The following is a 25,424-nucleotide window of genomic DNA, read 5'->3' as shown; positions in this document are numbered from 1 at the left end:
GTATTCGAAACTAGAATTAGTACGTCCCAAAACGTAGTATGTTGAAATGAGTATCCCAAAGATACCCGGATGGTCTACTATTTCCGGTTAGATTTCGAAGTGCAGATCGATCCACACTCTAACGGCTAATATTGCCCACAACCCATTGCGTGCGGGAGGGAGGAGCTTTGTGGTGATGTAAATATGGCAGCCAGACGCAGCAGCGGAGATGCGCCCTCAGCTTTTAAGTGTAAGAATTTAAATGTTTAACCCTAATTAAAGTTATCTTTCATTGTCTCGTAATATTCGGTTGATGTTGTGAAAATAAAGTACCATGGCTGTAGTACTGTGTCATGCATGTGTCTTTTTTATGTATTTCTTTTTATGTTTCTGTCTTAGATTTATACCTTACTATAAACCCTTATGAAAAAAACACCTTTTACTACACTAATCATAGTTTAACCACACTGACTTATTTGTAGTAATACTGTGGCTGTACAAATGTTAACTTTATTAAGAAATATGGTTACTAAACTTTTACTATAGTAAAAGCATGGTTCATTTTCATCGCGGTATTTCTGATTTGCAAACATAAGTATAAAATAAGCATAAAATACGTTAAACAATAGTTATACTATAAACTTTAACTATTTTGACTTTAAAATAAGTAGCTTTCATTACACACGTTGTTGCACATGAACATCATAACCAGCCGCCTCACAAACGACCTGCGTTTGGTGTGCGTAACTAGGCAACCACGTTGTCGTTTACTTTGCATGACGTCATCGAAGTACGTCCCAGAACGTGCATACTCTTTTGCTACACACTCAAAAGTACGTACATTTTCCTCACAAAAACAGTACATACTTTTAGGTCGTAGTATAAGTAGGCGAATTGGGACCCAGCAATAGGCTCTTTTTGCGAGCGAACGCAAAAAGTTTCTCGGGGGAACGCAAAAAGTTTCTCGGGGGAACGCAAAAGGTTTCTCGGGGGAACGCAAAAGTTTTGCGAGATAACGCAAAGTTTCTCGGGGGAACGCAAAAGTTTTGCGAGAGAACGCAAAAAGCTTCTCGGGGGAACGCAAAAGCTATAAAAAAAAATTCCCTCTCATCCCAAACATTATCCACCACCATTTCCCATCGCGGGCTCCGTAACTTTCAAATCGCTATTAAAACTTATTTGTAAGTAAGTACGTGCACAGTGCACTAGCATGGAGAAAAAAATACTTTTAGTGACGACGGTACTTGTACTGCTTTGTTTTTACATTTCCTACGTAATTATGCAGTGTGCGTCCATAAACGGTCAAAACAAAAATAATTCTGAGTGTGCAAAGTTTAAATGAGCTTAATTGTCATTATATGTGAAGACATATACTGTACAAATTAATGTCGTTCCTCACAGGCCCACGGTGCAACACGTTTAACATCAACACAGACCACAATGCATGAAGGAAAGCTGTCATCACCTTACTAGAAAGATTCGTACATTCTCTGGAGGTGCATGCGAAAATGGATTTTGCATTGCAGATCACGCCGACTGAGAGGTGGTCAGCAGCCTCCTCTAGAGGTCAAAAGCTAAATTACATTGTAGTCAATTTAATCGGCTTTCATCTACTAACTAGTTCAAGGAAACTCAGAATGTAATAGCAGCACACTGAGATACTGCAATACATAGATACATGTCCTCTAACACCAGCTGCCATTTGAACTTTTAAGGTACACTGGTGATAATACATGATGTCTTGGAGCTCAACTGGTACAGCATTGGGTTAGTAGCGCAAAGGTTGTGGGTTTGATTCTTATTGAACACATATTCTTATATAAAATGTATAGAAGAAAAGAATAGTCTCAGTTATTTAGCAATATGTTCAACCCTGACTTGGGACATTCATCCCTTTCAATGACTACTCAACAAGCATCCTCTTGTTTTACCTCTTGGATCATTTTTAGCCGGTTGCTCCATGAGTGGTGCTTTCGTAATAAACATGTTTGTTCGTCAGATTATGTTTTCTTACGTTTGCTCTTTTTCACATTTCACTCTCACATACATATTTTTTTTTCTCTAAAAACACACAGAGCTCATTACCCACCTGTCGACTATTGCACTGTTGGGCTACAATCCTCAGTTCCATTATCACTCGTATAACAGTGGGATATGGATCGGTCGGGAATTAAGGATCTTTTGAGGGTTTAAACGCATTAATCAACCCTAATCACCTATAGTGATCATCCATCAGAAGTCCAAATTAGACACACATCCACAAAGATGACCTCAGACAAGGACAGGCAAACCATTGGCATCAACCAGGAGCCCTCAAACACATTACAAAAAAAATTAGTTAAAATTGTTCAGTTTTTCTGCATGTGTTCTGATAGCTAAAACATAATTCTTATGCCATTGTGTTGTTGTATGTCCTTGTAATATTACAAATTGTTATACCATGTTTATCGAAGTATGCCAAACTGAGATCATCCCTGTTATTTAAGATAGGAGGGACACCTCAAATAGACATTCAGGACCAATCACATGGTTGAGCGGACAACAAGGAGTTTAGAAAGCTCTAGAAAAATGCGAAGCATAACAAATAGACAGTTTCCCTCAGTACATGACCTCATTTTAATTGAGGCCTTGATTTAAAAAAAATATATATTTCTCACACAGCAGGACTGTTTACGCAGCAACAAAAGAGTTGGACAACAAATAAATTAAAACAAAAGGCAGTTACAGCACCCACAATGTGCAATCTTCCATACATAAATATGATGGAATGAATTTAATTGTGTTTTGTATTTATATCTTTGCCTATTTACATCTTGGCATTGCCAGTCATTGTAAGAGCTGCTATACGAGTTGCTGTTGTTTCATTGTTTTTAAAACAATGACAATAATCTACAATTCTACCCAATTTTTTGTATTCATAACGGGGATTGTATTGGCTTCAATAGAAACTATAATGGACTGGTTCTGGTAATGTGTTGGGTTATTAATGGGATATGGTGGATGGGAATAAACAAATACCATACTCGAATGAGACTTAAACAAACAACAAAAAAGGATTTTGTAATGATTGTAATGGCAACCTGATGCTACAGAATGGTCTTTATAATGAAAATAGAATTTGTATTACATTTTGTTGTTTTATTTTCATATGTTGAATTCATTTGCTAAATATTTCACCTGTTGTTTGTGACATTAAACACTACTAAGTTATAAGGTCCCCTGTAGAAAGAGACTATAAACTGCGTGGGAAAACGAAAACTCGCACCCCGCCCAGACACACACATATGCGCGCGCGCACACAGTCAGGCACCGTGGGGGAGACCGCTTTGTGTAAACGGTTGCGATGTGATGTGTGGAGAAAACAAGAGTTTAGACAGAAAAACAACATCTTTCCATCTGACAGAGAAACAATGGAGCTCACGCGGTAAAACTTAAACTTTTCAACGCTTATCAACTTGTTTATCTTCGCAAGTTTGCGCTTTAGGCATTTGAAATTAAAGTGAACTTTGGACATATCTAGAAAGTAACAAAAGCTGAAATGACAATCGTTCAGCTCTGACGTTTTTTGTTTATATCCTGCGAAAATAAATAGTATTATGATTGTGATATCTGCAATTATGTAAAGATTTACTGGATTACATTAAACTTGAAAATGTTGAGCACGCACGTCGTTTAAGCTTGTGGTTTAACCATTTAAATGCTATATTTAATTATGTGCTTTATATACATCTCTGTACGCAGTGTTATTGTAATCTTGGCCCAGTTCGTGTGGCCACTGTGGTCTAAAGTCATCCACCTCACGGAAATGTACGGGAGCATCCAGTCTCCGAACTTTCCCGAATCATATCCGAAAGAGACCGAAGTGCAGTGGAATATAACTGTACCAGACGGATATCAAATACGACTCTATTTTATGCACTTTGACATAGAGCCGTCATACTTATGCGAGTACGACTACGTAAAGGTAAGATAATAAAAAAAAATAACAAACACTGACTTGTTTATCAACTTCAGTTTAATATAAACGTTATTCAAATCTTTTAAAGCAGGAATTACCATGTTAAAGTCACAATGAAATGGAAGTTAAAATGTGTAGTTTGTTTTGGAATATTGTGGTATTTTTTTACAAATTAGATATCTGTGAGCTTCATGTAAAAAAAATTTAATCTGCCCTATCAAAAATCTCCTCCCCTCCTTGATATTATTTCTATTTACTTCCGGTCATCAAATAGCATGACCCAACTTCAAACGATCCAATTAATTTAGATGGACGAATTCAAGTCCAGCCCTAATTTTTTTTCGTATACACGTCAGCATGAGGTTTCATCGCTACTTTAAAAATATCCCTGCTAAATGAACATTAGAATCATTACAAAAATTATGCATTTATTGGTTATTATGGAAATTCTGTATTGGAAACTATAGTGGTCTCTGTGGGTCTGATAATGTGTTGGTTTCTATAAGTGGGATGTTAGGCTACCTGTTGGATGGAAACCATAAAATCCTAATGGAATAAGACCGAAAACACACCAAATAAAGAAATTTCATAATGTTTTTATAGTTAAAACCATTAAAATATATTGTTTGTTTTGCATTGTATTTCATCAATACACGTGTTGTACTTTGGCTTAGGGTTGCTTAAGTTTAAATTACATCATAAAACTTTAATATTGATTGATAAAAGAGTTGCTCGATATGTCCAGACAGTCTTTTGTAGCTTTGCTTGCATGCATGTCATTGCTAGTCTCAGCATGCTATTGTATAAGTTGGTAAGATGGGCGTGCAAGATTGTTTGACAGACAGATGCCCTGGTGCCCTGGATGGATAGACCTAAAAGCATTTATTTCCCCGGAGCCTATGTCTTGCCCAGACTGAAGGGGGGCATATTCATATTTAAATACCTCCATGGGGGTACCACAGCAACCTGCTATGGTAACAAGCAAAGGCTTAAGACCAAGAGCTTTTGCCAGACACAAAGACATGCATGATGTATGTATATAATGTATAGACTTTAACTACACCGACACACCTGCTTTTTTGTTTCACTAGAGGTGTGTTTTGGTGAAATATCTGAACAGTTACTATTCTTTCATTGGCTTGTGTATTGTTTTTAGTGTGTTATTGCTCAGGAATTAACATCTCTCTAATGGTGGTTCTTTAGTAACTGTGGGTCACATGCCGTTCATTGACACGGGTAAAATAAACACACAAGCTGGAAGCCAGATAAGAGACATGTTTCTGGGCTGTTTGTGCGAATGTGCAGTTGTGGAAACAGTGAGGTCTTGGCTGTTTTATCAGACTCTGAAATGTTTGGATGTGCGACTGCGGGTTTGATTGATGGCTTGGCTGCGTGCCGCTTCTAATTGTGCTGATGTGCGTGCCAGGTTTTGTCAGGGTATTTCCTTAAATTGAGGACTGTCAGTGTTCGTCCTGTGTAATTTGTTTCGTTCCATTAAGAGCTTGAGAATTTGGGAGTGTTCAAATGAAGTTATCTGTCTTTATGTTATTTTAAAATGTGTTCATGCAAGTATAAATGTAAAAAATGTTGAACTGTCAGTCGTCTGGTTAAGTAAAGTGGGTTCTTATTAAAGTCTGGAATATTTCAAGGGAAAGATTTTTGTTGACTTTTACTTAACCTCACATGCACTTTCTATCCTCTATGGCACATAAAAGGAGGAATTTTGAAGAAAGCGTTTTTTTTGTTTTGGTCTCGGTGGTATAGGGGGCCATGTTTGCAAGCCTCTGGGCAGTTATTTCAGTCATGCGAGACTAAAGTCCTATCTACCTGAATGGGGAAAAACAAATATATATGAATCACAATTAAACAACATTTCTGATCAACAATTACACCTGACATCAGCTGTACAATAGCCTTTGTTTCTTAAAGGCGTCTTAGCGTAAAAATCTGACTTTTTTGACTCCATGTTTAAGTGCTATTATTGGGTCCCCAGTGCTTCTATCAACCTAGGAAACATGAAAAAGATCAACCCAGTAACCTAGTTTTGGTAAGCCATTATGTGCAAGCATGTGAAAAAATAGGTTGTTCAGATTTCGCCTGTTTTGTGGGCTAGGTAGCATGGCCAATTACAATAATAACACCCTTTAATCTGCACTACCCAACCACGGCACTGCAGACTTCCAGACTGCCACCAAATGGTGGCATTTTGCCACCAAAATTTGAGAGTGTGCCACTGAATTTTACATCCAGTCGCACATGTGCGACCAGTAAATTTGACATTTTTTTTGTGATGGGACACTGAATTTAAAACAGCACATTGTACTTTCTGCATCTATCATCAAAGTATTCATTATTAATACAGTGTATTACCTAGTAGAAATGTGAATATTTGGTTAGCATGTTGATTTACGGTATGTGCCCCAAAATTTTTTGGTTGCGCCCCTAAAATTTTCAGTTGGGGGCCACTCTGCTCCTAGTGAAAAAAGTTAGTCTGGAGCCTGCACTGCCATTTAGTGCAGAGAGAAAAAAGTTGACAGCACAATTGAGTTTAAGTTGCAACAAACCACCATCATATCGATCAGTGTTTGCATTTCATCAGCTCATTTGCATTTTAAAGGACACACCCAAAAACGGCACACTTTTGCTCAGGCAATAATGCTATAATTAATAATCTGTGGATTATTTTGAGATAAAACTTCACATATGCACTCTGGGAACAGCAAATACTTATTTAACATCTTAAAAAAATCTTATATATGACCCCCTAAAACCATAGACTGTATAAAACATGAATATAGTGTCTGTGACGTCAATCATAGGTTTCTGAAGAGCGCTTTTGAAGCCAAAAGTGGGCGGAGCCAGCCGCCACCATCTTGGCAAATGCTTCACCGCATGTCACTTCTGGATAACCGAAAATGTGTTTTAAGGCTTAATATAATTTAAATGAATGAATGAGTTACAAAAAATGCAACCCCCTCATAGTTGTCATGTAGGGAAAAATTAGCTATAGAGACCAAATTCACTTTTTGTAACATGCTGTCAGCATATTATTTTCTGCAGTAAAGTTGGGCATTTTAACATGAGTGTCTTTGGGGATGGACTCCCTTTGGAGCCTGTAGATGATTTGCACTTTAAGTCACTTTCGGATTGGCTTTATCAGAGAAGGTTGCCCGTCAGCTAAAACTTTTTTTAAAGTCGTTTCAGCTACTGCACCTGCACACAGGTTAGCAGGGCCTCACACGATTCTGTACAAAGAATTCTCCCCCAGAGAATAATCAGGCTTTATTGATTGGTGATTGGTTCTTTTAACTGGAAGGTGGGACTTCTGTTACTAGAGTGGCCTTATTGAGCTTGCATCGTCTCTTATTCATAGTAATAGTTATTCTCAATCTTGTTATCCAGTATATTTGTCAACGTTCCCTGGTTACTAAATGGTAAACGTTATGCACAAAAACCTCATTTAGTATTACACAGTAGAAAGAAAGTCATGTGGGTTTGGACCATCAAGTCAAAAATTTGAGAATTTAAATTTTTAAGGTAAACCTTTTCTACCATCGCATTGCGTTAGTATTTATACTTATGTACACAAGACCGGAGGTGACTCATATATAATTTTATTTTGTTTGTTTTGTAATCGTTCACGCAGGTGTTCTCAGAGAGCGAGGAGCTGGCCGTGTTTTGTGGGAGAGAGAACACAGACACAGAACGGGTGCCTGCTGATGATGTCATCACGTCCCCCAGAAGTGAGCTCAGTGTGGAGTTTCATTCAGACTTCTCTAATGAGGAGCGCTACTCAGGGTTCGAGGCCCATTATAGTGCAGTTGGTGAGTGTGGCAAGTAACAATACATACATTACATATGAAGGCACAAACACATGATGGGGAGCATGTACATGCACAAGTACACTACGGTGCATTTAAGTTGTGTTTGAATATTGTTAACTTATAACTTATTTGGTTATATATAACTTATGGTTATTGTTAACTTAACTTACTTATTCATTTAGCTGACACTTTTATCCAAAGCGACTTACAACTGCTATATATGTCAGAGGTCGCACGCCTCTGGAGCAACTATGGGTTAAGTGTCTTGCACAGGGACACAATGGTGTGTCACAGTGGATTCGAACCCAGGTTTCTCACACCAAAGGCGAGTGTCTTATCACCACCCCTTTGATATTGGTTGTTAATTGTGGCAAAAAATCTTTGCTGTTAGTGACTTTAGGGTGTCATGCTTCATAAAGTTACTATCATTGTAGCCCTTGTTACTTATATGATTAACAGACCTATATTTTTACCACAATTTAGTTTAAATTCCCTGACAATCTTTTGCTGTTTTAATTGTGCCTGTATGATGTCGGATGATGCAACTCAACACTATTTTTAGGTGAACTGTTCCTTCAAGTCATCTTTTAAGCTAAATATAATTCTTTCTTTCACACCTTTGTGTATTTCTGTAGATGTTGATGAATGCAGAGACAGAAATGATGAAGATCTCGTTTGTGATCATTTCTGTCATAACTACATTGGTGGCTTCTACTGTTCTTGCCGCTATGGATACCTGCTTCACTCTGATAACAGAACATGCAAAGGTAGCATTTAAACAAAAACAGTTGACCCACATCTTAATGGTGCCAAAATATGTCATTGTTTAAACAATATTTATATGTGGCTCAGGAAAATCCTGTAAAATCCTGATTGGTCAAAGTCCCCATGAAATCAAAACGGACTGGTTCTTATTTTTTTATGGAATATTGCAGTGTTCATTTTAAACCATTTATCTGTGTGTGTGTCATTTAAAAAACAAATCATGTGCCCCAATACACTTTAATCAAAATCTGAAAATGTACTTCTGCATTTTTGTAGCAATCTTTCTCTGCTAGACGGCTTGGTAAGGAGCATCCGTTAACCCCGCCTCCTCCAGCTGTCGGTCTACTGTGAGTTCCATTTCGCACGTACGGCGACGCGTTTACACGTCCCAGCGAAATGTAACTTCCGGTATGGTCTGACTAGTTGCTAAACTGAGCTCTGGAACAAATACCTCGTCGAAAATAACAAATGTTTAGCCGATGAGACGGCGATCATGGATCAGCGCAATGTGAAGGGAGGTTTGGCAGCTGATTTGTAGTTAAGATTGCATACGTTATATAGTACACATTTTACATAGTAACGTTAGCTAAGTATAGTTTTTATATGCTTTAGCTATGATTTGAACTAAGGTAATCTAGTTATATATTTTGCTTGTTATCAGAAATAATCTACTCCAAAAGGACTTAGTTGTTATTGATTCTTAAGGGGATCGCACACTGGACGCGCCGTGCCGTTCCAAAAAAAATCGAACACATTGTTTTCTATGAGTATATGCACACCGACGCTGCCAGGTGGCGCCTGTCCGCGCCACCCAGCTGTGACATAGGAAAGTGCTCAAATCCCTGTCGCGCCACACAGCGCCACTCACATAGTTTAACATTAAATAACATCATATTTGTCCCAAATCATTAACGATTAACAATGGCTGCTAACGTATATTTTGCATTTTGAAGTAGAAGCTAGCTGACGAAGCTCGCGCTATTTAATGTGCACTTCCGGTTTACAATTCCTCCGAGTTGTCCTAGACGCGACTGCACGGCTGGTGTGCGATCCCCTTTAGAGGAGTTTACCGGAAGTTACCTGTCTTCCACGAAAGCCTTTGTTTATGTTGTTACTGCTGAAACCGTCTATACCCAATAAAGTTTTCCGTTTGGCGACAATTGCCGCTTGCAGTCTAGGGAGGAGTTGAAGACGGAGCGGTCAAGTCGGACACCTGATGCTTGCCATAGTGACGTGTGTGCCGTGTTTCCTTTTTTAATTGCTAATGAAGTGGAAAAAAAAAATCTTTTAATAAAAGCTGCAGCCAGAAAGCTTTTATATTGAATATTTTAGGTACTCTTATACTGTATGCCCGAAAATAACAAGAAACATAAACCTATTTATTTAATACCAATAGATTTATTTTTCGCTTCTTTTATTTTTTTACATGGCACAATATAACATATTCAGGTATATTAAGGAGTTTTACCTGTTATAAAAACATGAATTTATCATGTTTATTAGTTTACCTGAATGTTTGATTAAATATGAAAAGCATGTGATTGTTGTCATTAGTGAGGCGACAAATCACGAAGAGCTAAAGCCACTCCGGAGAAGATGTGGTATTTTAATGCTGCCATACGTCACATGTCTTCAGCGTCAGCTCAAGTCAGATCAAATGTCTATCTGGCATGCACTGCTTAAAGCCAGCTGCCAATCGATATGCGCAGCACCGCATGAAGTCAAACCCACCTTTTGTTTCACTCAGAAATATATTACATCCCAACTTCCTGTTCCCGGGGTCTTAAAGTTCATGTCACAAATAAAAATGTAATGTCTGTGTATATGCACAGCTTTATCTACACAGTGTGTACACATTATGTTCTTGGCAAGCTCTTGCCTGACCAAGTGCTTAAGTTAAAGCTTTTGTCAAATCTTAGCACTTATCTGCATACATTGCATAGAAGAAATCTTACGCACTTGGATTATCTAGGATTAGTGGCTGGAATTTGTGATTATACTGTAAAGCAGTTTAATTTGAGTTTACAGGGATAAGTCAAATAAACTAATTACGACACATTTACATTGGGTTGGATAGAGATAAATCTAAAACATTATCATCATCATATTTTATGTTACTGTGAAGTGTTGCAGTTATAGTAATGCACAATGTAAGTGTATGCTTGAGTCTGTTTCATGTCTAGCCTTTGCCCTCTGCCCATCTGATTGTAGCCAAGCGCTGACTGCTAAATATTTACATTTCAGTAGTCAGTAAGATGTGGATAAACTTGCAAACTGCAAACATTTGATCAGAGCCATAGTAAAGCCTACATGCACTTCTCATAGCTGAGAGATTTTAAACAGGACATTTAGGGAAGAGTGACAAAGTCTCTTTGTTTAGTCTTTCTGTGATCTCTGTTCATGTGTTTATTACAGATTTTGTAATGTGTACACTGAATGATAATGAAATATATACCGTATGTTTATGTGTGTTTGTACACTGTTTCAGTGGAGTGTAATGAAAGCGTCTTTACGGAGCGATCTGGAGAGATCGCCAGCGCAGATTTCCCTAAACCATACCCCAAGAGTTCAGACTGCATGTACCGCATTGAGCTAGAGGAGGGCTTTCAAATCACTCTGGAGTTTGATGATACCTTTGACATTGAAGACCATCCAGAAGTCTCCTGCCCATATGACTTCATCAAAGTAAGAATTTAGCATTTGTACAAATTGTCTCGGACATATTCAAATATGCCCAAAGAAGAAATAAAATCAGACATACCTAACTTATTGGGCACACATTTCTAGCCAAATTTCAGCTGCACTACTTCCTGAACTTCAGACAGCTCCTTGTTTCCTGTCTGCCATTATTGGACAAACTGATTAATCCAGGTGTGTCTGATTATTGTTGGTTGTTGTGACTACTGAGGTCAGGCACACCTGGATTAATCAGTTTGTCCAATAATGGAAGACAGGAAACAACCCAGCAAGCAAAAACCAAGACGTTGAAATGACGGCTAACTATAGACCCAATATAGACCGGCTATGAGTAACCCACTTCTACCCTAAATAGCCTTGAATTTGGTTACATGCCATTTTTGCCAAAATAACTTGAAGATGTATGATATTCCAACATGTAGGCAAAGTCAACAGGTGTTCAAGGTGTTTGCTTTCATTTGTTTTAAACTTATACGTATCGTCTATTCTTGGGCTATGGTAGACGTCTATTAGATTTTCACTGACAGCCCAAATTTAGCTGGTTTTAGCCCAAATTGCTTGCTGGGAAGGAGCTGGCTGAAGTTCAGGAAGTAGTGCGGCTGGGCATAAAGCCTATTGGTTATTAGGTACACATACAGTACACACTCAGGCCATTTAAGCCATGTTCCTTTTAAAATTTCACATTCAAAATACACATAACAGAAATATACATGCAAGCATGTTTTGTGCCTATTTGTGACCCTGTCTGTAAAATCTCAGTTTATCTAATTGTGAAACTTGGAGCATCAAAGTTTAATTTAACATTGTTTTCATTCAATCGTTGGCATGGCCTTACTCAGTCAATATTAAAGATAGCAAGGTTATATTTTTGTTCTTTACATTATGTATTGTATTATTTTATGTAGAATAGAGTAAATCACAAAAATTGGCTTTATCTAGCTTTTCACAGACGTTCACATTTATGTAACATGAGCCTTTATTGCTTGTTTGATGATCCTGTAGCTCACTTTTGTAGAGCATTATGTTAGTAACACAAAAGGTTTGGGGTTTGATCCCAAGGAACACACGTAAGCAATGAGCAGGCAAAAATGTAATCCGTGCACGCAGATTTCCATGGAATTCAGCAGATTTTAATGCCCGTCATTGACAAGCAGTACACAAACTCTGCACATGCTGTTTGCTGTGGCCGTTTTTAATGGTAGAGAGCACGGACCATTTGATATTTGAGATAAAATAAGACTTAAAGTGGAGTTAAGAAGATCTCACGTAACTCTGTCGTCAGCACATGATAATTTTTAAATCTGTTTACAAGACGAATGCTCTTGTTATGTTTATAATATAAAGTTATATTTACATTGCATTGTAAAAGTTATGAAATTATCTTGATATATACGTGCTAAATTCATAATGAGAATTTATTAACGCAATATTTTTTATTCTGCTATAATATATAACACTATAAACCCTATAATACGGCAATATATAATTGATGTAATTTAATATACAATATATAATTCTATCTTGACATGCACATTTTCTGGTTCATGCTGGTCTAGTTTAATTCAGAGGACTCATTGGTTTGGTGTATTCATTTTCATTGTAAGCCTTAAAAAAGTAATTATTTTAGATGTAAAAGTGATGATGCTCTATATTCAGATTCAGGCTGGAGACAGGGAGTTTGGTCCCTTTTGTGGTGACCGATCACCGATGAAGATCTTGACAGGAAGTAACACGATCAACATCCTGTTTCACAGTGACAACTCAGGGGAGAACATCGGCTGGAAACTCACCTATACCTCCACAGGTCAGAATTCAGCACCCATAGGGCATCTGATAGGATATTTGACAACTATATGTTTAATATAAGTTGTTTTCTTTTTTTAGGTTCTGAATGTCCTCCACCTACGACACCTCTTAATGGTCAGCTAGAGCCTTTGCAGTCCAATTATATATTCAAAGATCACATTACAGTGACCTGTGACCCGGGATACTCCCTACGACAGGTCAGACTAATGTCACCATTCACTTTCACCGATAATGTCTTGTCTATTTCCTGCTGATTAAGACAAATTTATGCTTTCAGCCACATTTTTAACACCCGTTGTCTGTCACAGGGTGATAAAGAATTTGAGCATTATCAGATAGACTGCCAGAAAGATGGATCATGGAGCAGCGACATACCACAGTGTATAAGTAAGTCATTATACGAAGTCTTTGTAACTGTTTTCTTCCTACTGTTTCTTTCTCACTTTGTTATTTCTCTCTCTTTTCTTCTTCTACCTTCATATTTTGCTGCCACCAGAGAAGGAATCTCAAAGGAGTCGTCGTTCCCTTCCAAGTTTTTTAACTAATCAGATACTGAGTTAAACCTTAGGCACAGCGGCTTAGTGTTGCCTCACACCAAAAAGGAATTTTGTGTGGAATTTGCATGTTCTCCCTGTGTCAACATTGGTGTACTCCGGCTGCTTCGGTTTCCTCCCAACGTCCAAAAACATGCTATTGGAGATGTCAAATTACCTCTTCCCAACATATGTAGATTAACTGGTGTATAGATTGATCAGTTCTGGCCATGAATATCGACATAGATGCTGAAATGCGTTAAGAAGAAGCTTAAAAAACAAATCTTATGGGACTGGCTGGTAGCCAATCAAATTGCAACCCACAGTGCATTGTAGTATTTAATACACATCTTTATCTTTACTGTGTTTTATGGGTCTGTTACAGTACAGTATTGGTTTCCATCATGCTAGTTAATTCTGACTGAACATAACTGAAATGATCTTCATAACACAGCTTGTTTGTTTATATTCCACAATATGCAGGTATTCAAATATACTTGAAATATACGAATAGTTTGCTTCCAAAACGCTATAAACACCAGTAAAAAAATTAATTACTGCCAAAATCAGTATTGTATCAGGTCAGTATTAAAAAGGAAATTCTTTATTTTACACAAAATCCGATATCCGCTGTGTTATTCTATCATCTTTTCTTTCTTTTTTTCCGAACCGCGAGAAACGCCAGTCCGCAGAATGCAATAAATCCACTTAACCAATCACAGCGCACCATTCCACGCCATCAAAATTTTATAATTTATGTGAGGGGCACTCGGTAGACAGAAAAATGCCAGCTGTTGCTCATCAAGCTTCTGTCATGCTAACACATTGACCACAGGGGATCTTATGAAAAACTTTACATTATTTTACTCGAAGCCAACGAAAATCACACAGGACTAAAACATTTTACAGCTGATCGCTGTTAAAAAAGTTCCGCGACGACGTCCCATATGGAATGATATTCCGGACAATATTAAAAAGGAATTGCAAATGGTATTTGCAATTGCGTTTCCTACTTGTGGGTGTAAAAACTGTGACTTAATTCAAACGCAAATGCAAACTGTTTGCATTTCCGTTTACGCGAATGTACAATATATGCCAAATTTCAAATGTAAAATCAAAGTCCATTTGCAATTGAGTTTCCTATGTCTTTCGAGTTATGACCCTGCCATATTTCAATCTCAATTGCAATTCATAATTTGCTATTTCACTTCCTCTAGCATCGCGTACCGATCTTGCCAAAACTCAAATGAAATCGCAATCCTCTTTGCATTTGCGTTTCCAATGCCTGTACTTAAACTTGTCAATCACAGTGTTGGAGGTGGGGTTATATTATAGGGCGTGTTTGGAAGCCACGTCACTCACAGTCGACCACGCTTCACTGCGCTTAAACGGCCACAAGGGGGAGCACAAGAAAAGCTAAAATGATAACGCAGAAAACATTTTATACATTAAATTATATATTACCTCAGTTATATTGCAGCAATTATTAACCAGATAAGCACCGTTTCAAAAGTGTAAGTTTATGAATTAAACGAACGCATCTTAATTAATTGATTATTGACCTTCAATTGATTTTGTCAGTATTAATTTGGCAGAATGATTTGACATTATCTCATGTCAAACGCTTTAATTGTATTATTAGACATGTATCATAAGTGTATTATTTTAAACACTTGTGTTTTATTAGAAAAGGTATTATTTTATAAATCAGTCAATGAAGTATGCTAAATGATATTACGATCAGAAAAATAATATGTGAACATTTAGCTGATTTATTGACTAAATGTATTATAAAATTAATGCAGTCTATTATGTATCAAAATATCATATAACCCTTATTTTCTTCAAAAGGTTAACAAAGATTTTGTAACCTTGGTATTTTTAGTAAAACAATATAAAAATGTTAATCTGTCTGACAAACAAAGAGTGGTCGGTGGCTCAACGGAGTCAGCAATGAGTGACAGCGAGTCGGAAGACGAGCGGTCCCAAAGTTCCCCTTACGAAAATTAACCATGGTTTTATTGTGGTAAAAGTGTAGTAACCATGGTTTTTGGTGTATTGATTACTATCAGCAAAACCATGGTTTTACTACACTAGCATAGTTTAACTATGATTTTTGAAAACCATGGCTGTCAAAACCATGTTTTTTTTAACTGTAGTAAAACCATGGTTAATTTTCGTAAGGGTCAGGTGCAGCATGAGATGTTTCTCGTCATTAATCGTCGTGGGGAAACAGGATAAAAGCTGCAAATGCGATATTTCTGGAGAGGGTGAGAGAAATATATGTGGACTGATGCTCTAGAACCCTGAAGAAAGAAAATTGATTTATTGAAGGAGAACGCAAGAAGCGCGTGTTTTTTGTTCTCAGTTAAAACGCATTAGAAACCAGTCATCCCCGTCCTTCCATAACCAATCACTATTAAAATAAAATGTTATTAGCATGAATTAATGTACCCACATTTACTTGATACTTCACTAGCTCACATCACATCTGATTAACACAGAATGAGCTCTTTTTTATTAAAATGCTTTAAAATGGCATCTTTCTTTACTAGCAAGTTAATGCAAGTTTATGCAAGCTAATAAACAGTGCTTAAGCTTATTTGGTTAATTGCTGAAATATAACAGAGGTATTATATAATTTAATGTATAAAAAAAATTCTGCGTTATCATTTTAGCTTTTCTTGTGCTCCCTCTTGTGGCCGTTTAAGCGCAGTGAAGCGTGGTCGACTGTGAGTGACGTGGCTTCCAAACACGCCCTATAATATAACCCCACCTCCAACACTGTGATTGACAAGTTTAAGTACAGGCATTGGAAACGCAAATGCAAAGAGGATTGCGATTTCATTTGAGTTTTGGCAAGATCGGTAGCGATGCTAGAGGAAGTGAAATAGCAAATTATGAATTGCAATTGAGATTGAAATATGGCAGGGTCATAACTCGAAAGACATAGGAAACTCAATTGCAAATGGACTTTGATTTTACATTTGAAATTTGGCATATATTGTACGTTCGCGTAAACGGAAATGCAAACAGTTTGCATTTGTGTTTGAATTAAGTCACAGTTTTTACACCCACAAGTAGGAAACGCAATTGCAAATACCATTTGCAATTCCTTTTTAATATTGTCCGGAATATCATTCCATAGTCCCAGGATGACAGCAGCAATGACAGTGTTCTTAATATGACAAAGTAATTGTTTTGATTTGATTTGTTTATTTTTTATCAGTGTATAACACTAGTCAACTAAATTAATTAAAAATTAACATGGCAAAGATGAATGCACATTTTATATATTGATTCAATAGATTTATAGCATTTTGAAAAATAAAAAAAACTTGTCATGGATTTATTGCATTTTAAAGAAAAAATAATACGTTTTTATAATAAATCTTTGAAAATTAAATTATGGATTTGAGTGTTTTATGTTTTTTATAACATAAAGATGCTATGGGAAAGTTAACACAAAATAGTGGTTTTCATCTTGTCACTTTCTTGGTATAGAAAACACATTTTTACCCAAATTTATCAAAATGGATTTATTGCGTTTTGGAACAAAACTCTTCATATAATGATGATGAAGATGTTAATGGTGACATAGAATGATTGAACGGGGTATTTATCCTTGTTCTGTGATGTGACATGTAGACAAAAAAGGTTTTGTTTGGGTCTGTATTGCCTTAGAAGCTTCCTAAAAACCTCTCTCAGATAGCTCTATTAGGGTGGGGGATTTTAAACAAGTGGTTTTGCACCTATTTGGCTCCCCCTACTGGCTTAACTTGCAATCTCATTACTGATTGGCTGACTTTGCTGTCACTCAAAAAATGTAGCCAATTATTTTAAAGTGGAGGGGCAGTGAGATGCCTGTGATGTCATAAGCATCAGTTTTTCAGATTGGGCCGTTTTCTGGCTGACATTTCTAAAAGAGGAATTTCTATGAGACTGAGATATTTAGCATGTCTAGCACTTTTTGTCTGTTTGTGAATGCGGGTAGACTACCATTATTCAACAAAGACAAGGTAAAAATGGTTTTTCATTCTCTGTCCCCTTTAATAAAGATGCATTATAAATTGTTTGTAGTTTTGTAGTTAGATTGCTCAGGTTTATGAGGAAACAGCTGAGTTTATCCTGCACAAAACCATATTTACGGTTTGATATGAACGAGGTCGAGCCTACCCAACATTACAGTTAACCCGTAATTAATAAAGATAATTGTTTTTAAGAAACTAAGTGTTTATTTGCTCAATTACCTTACTATGTATAGATCCAGTATATTTGGTAAAGTTTTGTTGGTGGTTAAACTTAGCTTGTAATTCTTGTTACTTTGCACACCTGTTTTTTTTTAAGTTGTAGGATCTATGTAATTTAATTATGTACACCAGTTTAACATGATTAAATCCAGTTTTCTTAAAATGAAATTAATTTTAATTAATGTTATTTTAATTTTAAGAAAACCTAATTCAATCACGTGCAACCGATGTCCACAAGTTTTTTCAGTGTACAATACAATCTTCAATCAGACACAAGTCTAGATTTTAAGACTTTATCAGGGGTGTTAGGCTGTGAAGGCCTGACCATTTGTTTATGTATCAGACGTTGTCTCCCTCTGTTGGTCAGAATTGTAATGACACAATTTGGCTTCTGGGTCTGACAAATCAGATGACATGATACCCACAGATGTAGATGTGTACAGAACAGTAAGTATAACATTAGTGTGGTGAAATAGCAAAATGCACTTAGATTTTCAAGACAGGACAGCACTGCCTTATCTGTTGGAAATGGACAACCGTTTTGATGGGATGGACACGCAAAGTTTGGTATGATTGTGTTTTCACATTTTGTTTGGTTCATCATCTCAGATCAGATCCCATCTAAGAATCATCTTGCAAAATCCACATTTCTTGAAATTTGTACATTGTGCTTTTGTCATTCTTTCTGAATACTCACTTTCATCTAATTCCTCAAACAAGTGTGACCCAGTCTGTGTAAATCTAGCTAAAGTCATTGTTTTGTGATTTAGTGTTTTCTACATAAAACCATCCTACATTCCTACATAATGTAAAGAACATTGTGTGAATATATAACTTTGATATCTTTAATATTGACTAATACTATTGAAATAAATGTGAAATCAAACAAATTGTGACCCTGGACCACAAAACCAGTCATAAGGGTACATTTTGTATTCCTGAAAGTGAATAAATAAGCTTTCCATTGATGTATCAATCATTAACTCATTCCCCGCCAGCCTTTTTTTTTTGTTTTTTTGAAAAGCTGCCCGCCAGCAGTTTTTGTGATTTTCACAAAAGTTTCACAAAATGCCTTCCAGAAAAATGTTCAATTAAAAATATATAAACATACAAATATATCAAATGAAAGAACAGACCCTCTGCTTTCAAACAAACAATAAACAAACATAACAGAAAAAAAATGTTTCATACCATCTTCATTTTTTTTCTCTGCTTATAAACTCTTAAATATGGGTAATTTTTATTTAGGAAAAAGCTGAAATAATTGCATTTTTGTGAAGGAATTTTGTTAGAGATCAGATTCAGAACGATTTTAAAACATACATGAAGTGTAAATTTAATAAATCATTTTTTTGTTTTTTTTTATTTTTAAATTTATTTCATGCAAATGTTTTCTCTTAATTCAGGGGATAACTCGTCAGTGGCGGTGAATGAGTTAACTATTTGAAAATCTTGGATCTAAGGTTGCAAAAAATTTACATTTTGAGAAAATCGCTTTTAAAGCATGTCCAACTGAAGTCCAAGTCTTTTGATATATTTACAAAAGGTACAGAATTCTTCATGGAAATCTTCACATTATCCTTACTGAAAATTTGATAATTAAGACCCATACAATGTATTGTTGGCTATTGTTGTGGATTTATGACTGGTTTTGTGGTCCAAGGTCACAATTTCATAATTAGATATGAGACTTTAGAGTGGATTTCACAGATAGGATCACAAATAATCTTTTATTTTTTTTCTTTCAATTTTGCTAAATTTTTATGCTAATTTTAGATTTTTAGAATTAAGAAACTTTTTGAAGTTTCTTCTTTTTTATCTTATTGAAAATATTAGTTTTTATAAAAAAGTACTCCATTCAAATCTAAAGGAATAGTTCACCCAAATATGAAACTTCTCTTAAAATGTTGTTACCCTCATACCGTCCCAGATTAACACAAACAAATACATTTATATTAAATACTTGAGACGGCATGCGGGTGAGGATTTTTATATCTGGGTGAACTAATCCTTTCAGATTTAAGGAATGAAACATGTCTAACACTTTGTCATATCTATTCTCTTTCACTGTCTCTCTTTAGTGGTGGATTGTGGTCCAGTAGATTTGGTTCTGGGTGATGGGGTGTTTGAAAACTCTGAAAACAATACTCTGTTTGGATCTACAATTCAGTACAGCTGTAAAGACTCACCCATGATCAATAGTAAGGATTTCAACACTGTCAGTCACTGATTTTAGTGTACTATATAGAGTCACTGAGTTTATTATTTGTCTTACAGACACTTACACCTGTCACCAGAGTGGGAAGTGGGTGAGTCAGGATGGGACATCACTGCCCTCCTGCTTAACAGGTAAGGTAACAAGTCACCAATATTAACTCATTTGGGGAGCCAGCCATTTTTTGAAAGTTTCACAAAATGCCTTCCAGGAAAATTTTCTTCTAAAAATATATAAACATACAAATATCAAATGAAAGAACGGACCCTCTGCTATCAAACAAACAATAAACTAGCAAACAAAATGTTAAATACTGGTATTTTCTTTAAAAATATTTTTTTTAGCAAAAAGCTGAAATAATTGCATTTTTGTGAAAGAATTTTGTTAGAGATCAGATTCAGAATGATTATCAGAACATACACAGAGTTTAAAATGAGTAAATAACGTTTTGGCTTCAGTTTTTTCATAAATTGAATAAGTGGGCCATCTAGTGGATAATGGCGATATTGCAGATTAACATAAAAATTCACCAGGAACACTTTTTTATGCAAATGTTTTCTCTTAATTGACGAGATAACTCGTCAATGGCGGGGAAAGAGTTAAAACCTTATGATGTATTTTAGGAGAAAGTTGTTTTTATTTTCCGTGTCATTGTACAGGCGTGAATAAAATATATGTTTAACAGCATTAACAAAACAGATCAAAACCATTGTCACTGCTAGTCATTAACTGGACTAAACAGTTTATTGTGTCATTCACTGCAAATGACAGCTGACTTTACGCATACAACCTTTTCCATTGTGTGACCCACATGTGGGTCCAGATCCACAGTTTAAATAAAACCCTGTCAAAATAGTCAGTTCACCCAAAATTAAAATTTTGTCATCATTTATTGAATAAATTTCATTTCAAATAAATTGGCAATATTCCCATCTGTGTTCCAAAAATTAAAGAAAATCATACAGTATGGGGATAAGAAAACAACATTGTCTCATCTTGAAATATTTAGGAGTTAATCTAAACCAGAGTATCAGTTATTCTTATATTTGTGTCTACTTGCAGGAGATCATGATAATACGTCAAATACACATCCTGAACTCCAACTTCCCAGTCCATTAACCAGCACTCCCATTGGTAAGCCTTAAACTTCTTTATAATTATTTTGGGTTGTTAAATATATAGGTGTGAGTGACCCTGCTTGTTCAATTATGTGTGTTTGTATCTATATATGTGATTTTATGCATCTATGCTCTGCATTGCTGCACTAGGTTAATTTGCACTTGCATGTGTGTGTTCAAGCATGCGGCGAACAGTCCCAGCTCTTCCCGGCGCAACAGAAGCGAATTGTTGGCGGGAGGACAGCATCTCCCGGACTGTTCCCCTGGCAGGCTCTTCTCTCAGTAGAAGACACCTCGCGTGTGCCCGAGGATCGTTGGTTTGGCAGCGGAGCTCTCCTCACCCCATCCTGGGTTCTCACGGCCGCCCACGTTCTGCGTTCTCATCGGCGCGATCTTTCCATCGTCCCGGTCGCTCCTGAACACATCCGGGTCCATTTGGGCCTGACGGACGTACGGGATAAACATGCAGCAACCAACCGTTCCGTGGAGCGAGTCGTCCTTCATCCGCAGTTCGACTCCAACAACTATAATAATGACATAGCGCTTGTTAAACTCAGTAAGGAGGTGGCGCTGTCTGAGTTTATTCGACCTGTTTGTCTGCCGAGGCCTGCCGTTGAAGATAATGACCTGATGCCTCAACCCAACACAATGGGTGTGGTGGCCGGTTGGGGCATTAACAAGGCCAATTCTTCTGCATCCGCCAATGGTTTGACCTCGGATTCGGTTTCCGAGCTTCTGCAGTACGTGAAGCTGCCCGTTGTCCCGCAGGACGAATGCGAAGCAAGCTACGCTTCACGCTCCAGTAACTACAACATCACCACAAATATGTTCTGCGCTGGCTTTTATGAAGGTGGTCCAGATACCTGTTTAGGAGACAGCGGAGGGGCGTTCGTCATCCAGGACACCCGCAGTAGAAGATGGGTAGCACAAGGACTGGTTTCCTGGGGTGGACCAGAGGAGTGTGGTAGTCAGAGGGTGTATGGGGTGTACACCCGAGTGGCAAACTACATTCACTGGCTACATACGGAGATGAACGTAGACCGCTGGTGGTGAGGACACTAGAGCTGAAATCGTCTTATTTTTTTTAAACTTTATGTATTTTTTTGCTCCATATTTTATACAATGATTTTTAAGGTCCCTTTGAAGATTTTTGTATTGCAATTTTGTGTAAAGAGATGTCTGTTTGGCTACACACTGTAAAAAGTGAAAGCTGCTCTACTTAAAAAACTTAACACTTAAAAAAAAATTCACTGTAAGTGAAAAAGTTAAGGTGAAAAAACGTTTAACAAAATACTTCGATTTGTAACACTTAACGTATATAAACATTTTCAACTTAAAGTGAAAAAAATTAAGTTAAAAAAATTCTAATATTTAGGCGTTACCAATTGAAGTAATTTTTTAAGTTGATCCAACTTTAACATTTTACAGTGTACTGCCACTACTTATTCTACTTTTCTATATTTCACATGACTTTTTTGTAGACTAGATGCAGTTTAAGTACAAAGTAAGTCCACTGATGGTACAGAGGGTAGATATATGCCCAAGTCGCTATCAAAAACATAAACATTCGTATTCAACAACACATGAAGGTTTGCATGCACTACAGTTGCAAGTTCTAATTTTATATTTGTACTGTTATTTTAAATTCTTACAGTCCTAAAATGTAATTATCTGATTAAGTACGGTATCGGTTAGCATTTAGTAGGGTGGTCCTTATTTTTTAACTTTTAAAGTTCATGCTCTCACCCCACCAATATGTTTGAATAATAAAAAAATTGGGCAAAATTGTTTCAATATTACTTAATATTTAGAGGCTGCTTATATACTTATGGCAGCAATGGACTTATTTGACAATAGACAATATACACTGGGACAATTTCTGAAGCAACACGAAGCAAGTCCGCTATATGGTTACTCGGATCAGAAGAGACTGAAATAACTGGAACAAAGTTACCCTCCAAGAAGCAAGTTTTATGTATGTTGTGTGCATTTTTAAATGGTACAGTTTTTGCAAAAATACAGCGGGGAAAATAAGTATTTGACACATCAGCATTTTTATCAGTAAGAGGATTTCTAAGTGGGCTATTCCCATAGAAAATCTATCTAGAGAACTGAAGATCAAAGTTCATAAAAGAGGCCCAAGGAACCTTCAAGATTTAAAGACCATTGGTGTTGAAGAATGGGCCAGAATCACTTCTGAGCAATGCAGACGACTGATCTCTCCATACAAGAGGCATCTAGAAGCTGTAATCACCAACAAAGGCTTTTCTACAAAGTATTAAATAAAGTGTTTATTCCCTGTGTCATTTCACAGTTTATTTATTATGACTCAACTTGTATACTTAAATGTTCTGATTTCTTTGTATTCAATATTTGGCTTGATGGCTACATCTGGTGGAAATTTTGTGTCCACTTATAGCCCACTTAGAAATCCCCTTACTAATAAAAATGCTTATGTGCCAAATACTTATTTCCCCCGCTGTATGTGATTTTGGAAATATTCAAAGGCTTTGAGCAACCCCTAGTAGTGTGTTTTTATTGATATTCTCCTAACACATTTACTAACACAAGTTAGAGTTGAACATTTAAAAAACAAATTTGACCCTTTATAAGGACCATCCTAGTATTTAGACTTTAAAGAAAACAAACAATCTATACTCCATGTAAGCAATAAGTAAATATATGCCTGTTTGTATGCCAGCAATACAGAATTTAGGTATATAAATAGGTATTTAGGTATTATAAATCAAACACGTCTTTTGTTACATCATGACATAAAAACTATAACTACACTGAGTTTTACTTTTTTATTTAAAATATCATACTCTTATTGAAAGTCATAAAACATATATTTTATAATAAACACATAAAACAAAAAAAACACATTTTATAAAATATGTGTTAAGCGTTGTATTTGCACAAATAGTGTATGGATGTAATTTGAAATAAATAAATCTGTTTCGAGAAACTTGTTGTTTGCATCTGTTGTACCCTTACTTGAAAGTTTTTAGGTTGTTGTTTGTGAACCTGTTTTCTCAGCCTGATCTCACAGCATTTCTTATGTAATTGTACAGGTTGGGTAATTTCGTAGGAAGCGAATCATACAAAAGCGTACAATTATTTTTTTAAACCCAATAAAACCCCAGCGTGACAGGGGGGAAATGAATCGTACAAAATGTAAGAGTGTGGTCATGTGAAATATTAGGTGTGTCTGACCAAACATATGACTTTGGTTTGACTTTCTGCGGTGCTGCAAAAACTGACATACGAATGACATCAGTATTGCAAGAGCGTTTTCGAGAAATCTTCTACAAAGGATTCTGATTTTAAATTGCTCTTGCGTTAACTTGATGTCATCCGCTTGTCAGCTGTTGCGGTGCCAGATGAAGTCAATCACACCTATTATGAAGCCTTTTCGTAAAATACGTACGAATTGGCATGAGCTACTGCGCAGGGGGTTGGAACAACTCTGACCTAAATCTCTGCTCCTCACCAGGGGGCTTCTCGGGTGCTGCGAGTAAATCACTCCGCTCAATTAACAGTGCTTCGCCTTCTGAGAATATAGTTCGCAGTATGTATACTGTTAAAACATGGCTGTGTCTCATATGAGCTTGTTATTTGTACACGGTGTCACTTTACAAATCACAACAAATAAATAGGAAAATGTTCGCGTTATTTTGTCACTTATTATGAGCAGTATGCTAGCTGGAGCCATTCACTTCCAGTCTTCGTGCTAAGCTAAGCTAGCGGGGGCTGCATCAGACAGAGTTACAGCATGCACGGAGATGAGAAAGGTATGTATGGACTTATCTAACTCTGAGGGATACGGCGAATAAGCTAAATTCCCAAAAGGTGGGCGTGTTCCTTTAACTGGGATAGATGTAACTAGCCAAGAGAGCGGTGATGGGGAGGAGGAGGGACGCTGCAAAAAACTTACGGGACAGAGGTGATGGACGGCTATTTATAGGCACCTCTTCGCTCTGATTGGTTGGATATCGTGACCATGCTCCTCCCAAACTTAGTTGAAAAACTTTTAACGAAGTTTATTTAACTAAGTTTGGGAGGAGCATGGTCATGTGATCCAACCAATCAGGGCAAAGAGGTGCCTATAAATGGCAGTCCCTCACCTCTGTCCCATGACAGATTTTTTGCAGCATCCCTCCTCCACCCCATCACCTCACTCTCATCTAGATTAATTTATCACAGTTAAAGAGAGGGGAGTACTCTGGGTTCAGGCTAAAATTCCGAGCTCGGAGCCCTCTCCTCGGACAGCACGCCA

The 25,424-nt window shown here is 36.8% G+C and overlaps 1 protein-coding gene across 2 annotated transcripts; it reads left to right on the top strand.

Moving 5' to 3' along the window:
- The first annotated feature begins 3,260 nt into the window (after positions 1-3,260).
- On the top strand, positions 3,261-25,025 carry masp1 (MBL associated serine protease 1). 2 transcript variants are annotated; one of them, XM_065280668.2, is made up of 12 exons: positions 3,261-3,403; positions 3,721-3,943; positions 7,584-7,761; positions 8,397-8,528; positions 11,015-11,211; positions 12,880-13,027; positions 13,108-13,226; positions 13,338-13,416; positions 19,894-20,013; positions 20,090-20,161; positions 21,090-21,161; positions 21,327-25,025. In XM_065280668.2, exons 1-12 carry the CDS (start codon positions 3,264-3,266, stop codon positions 22,196-22,198), a joined length of 2,352 nt encoding a protein of 783 aa, XP_065136740.1. In that variant the 5' UTR covers positions 3,261-3,263; the 3' UTR covers positions 22,199-25,025. The 2 variants fall into 2 exon arrangements, with proteins under 2 accessions (XP_065136740.1, XP_065136742.1); XM_065280670.2 differs by lacking the exons at positions 19,894-20,013; positions 20,090-20,161; positions 21,090-21,161; positions 21,327-25,025 and adding an exon at positions 13,526-14,529.
- Positions 25,026-25,424: the final 399 nt, after the last annotated feature.

This window comes from Paramisgurnus dabryanus, chromosome 8 (genome assembly GCF_030506205.2).
Source record: "Paramisgurnus dabryanus chromosome 8, PD_genome_1.1, whole genome shotgun sequence".
Taxonomy (NCBI): Eukaryota; Metazoa; Chordata; class Actinopteri; order Cypriniformes; family Cobitidae; genus Paramisgurnus; species Paramisgurnus dabryanus.
Note: the sequence above shows the minus strand (reverse complement) of the source record. Positions and strands in the feature narration are given on the sequence as shown.

Bases quoted from the DNA above. Each gene is read 5' to 3' on its own strand.
- masp1 (XM_065280668.2), top strand. From the start codon at position 3,264: ATGCGCGCGCGCACACAGTCAGGCACCGTGGGGGAGACCGCTTTGTGT. The intron at 7,762-8,396 runs GTGAGTGTGGCA...GTATTTCTGTAG, and splicing joins GGCCCATTATAGTGCAGTTG to ATGTTGATGAATGCAGAGAC. The intron at 13,227-13,337 runs GTCAGACTAATG...TGTCTGTCACAG, and splicing joins CGGGATACTCCCTACGACAG to GGTGATAAAGAATTTGAGCA.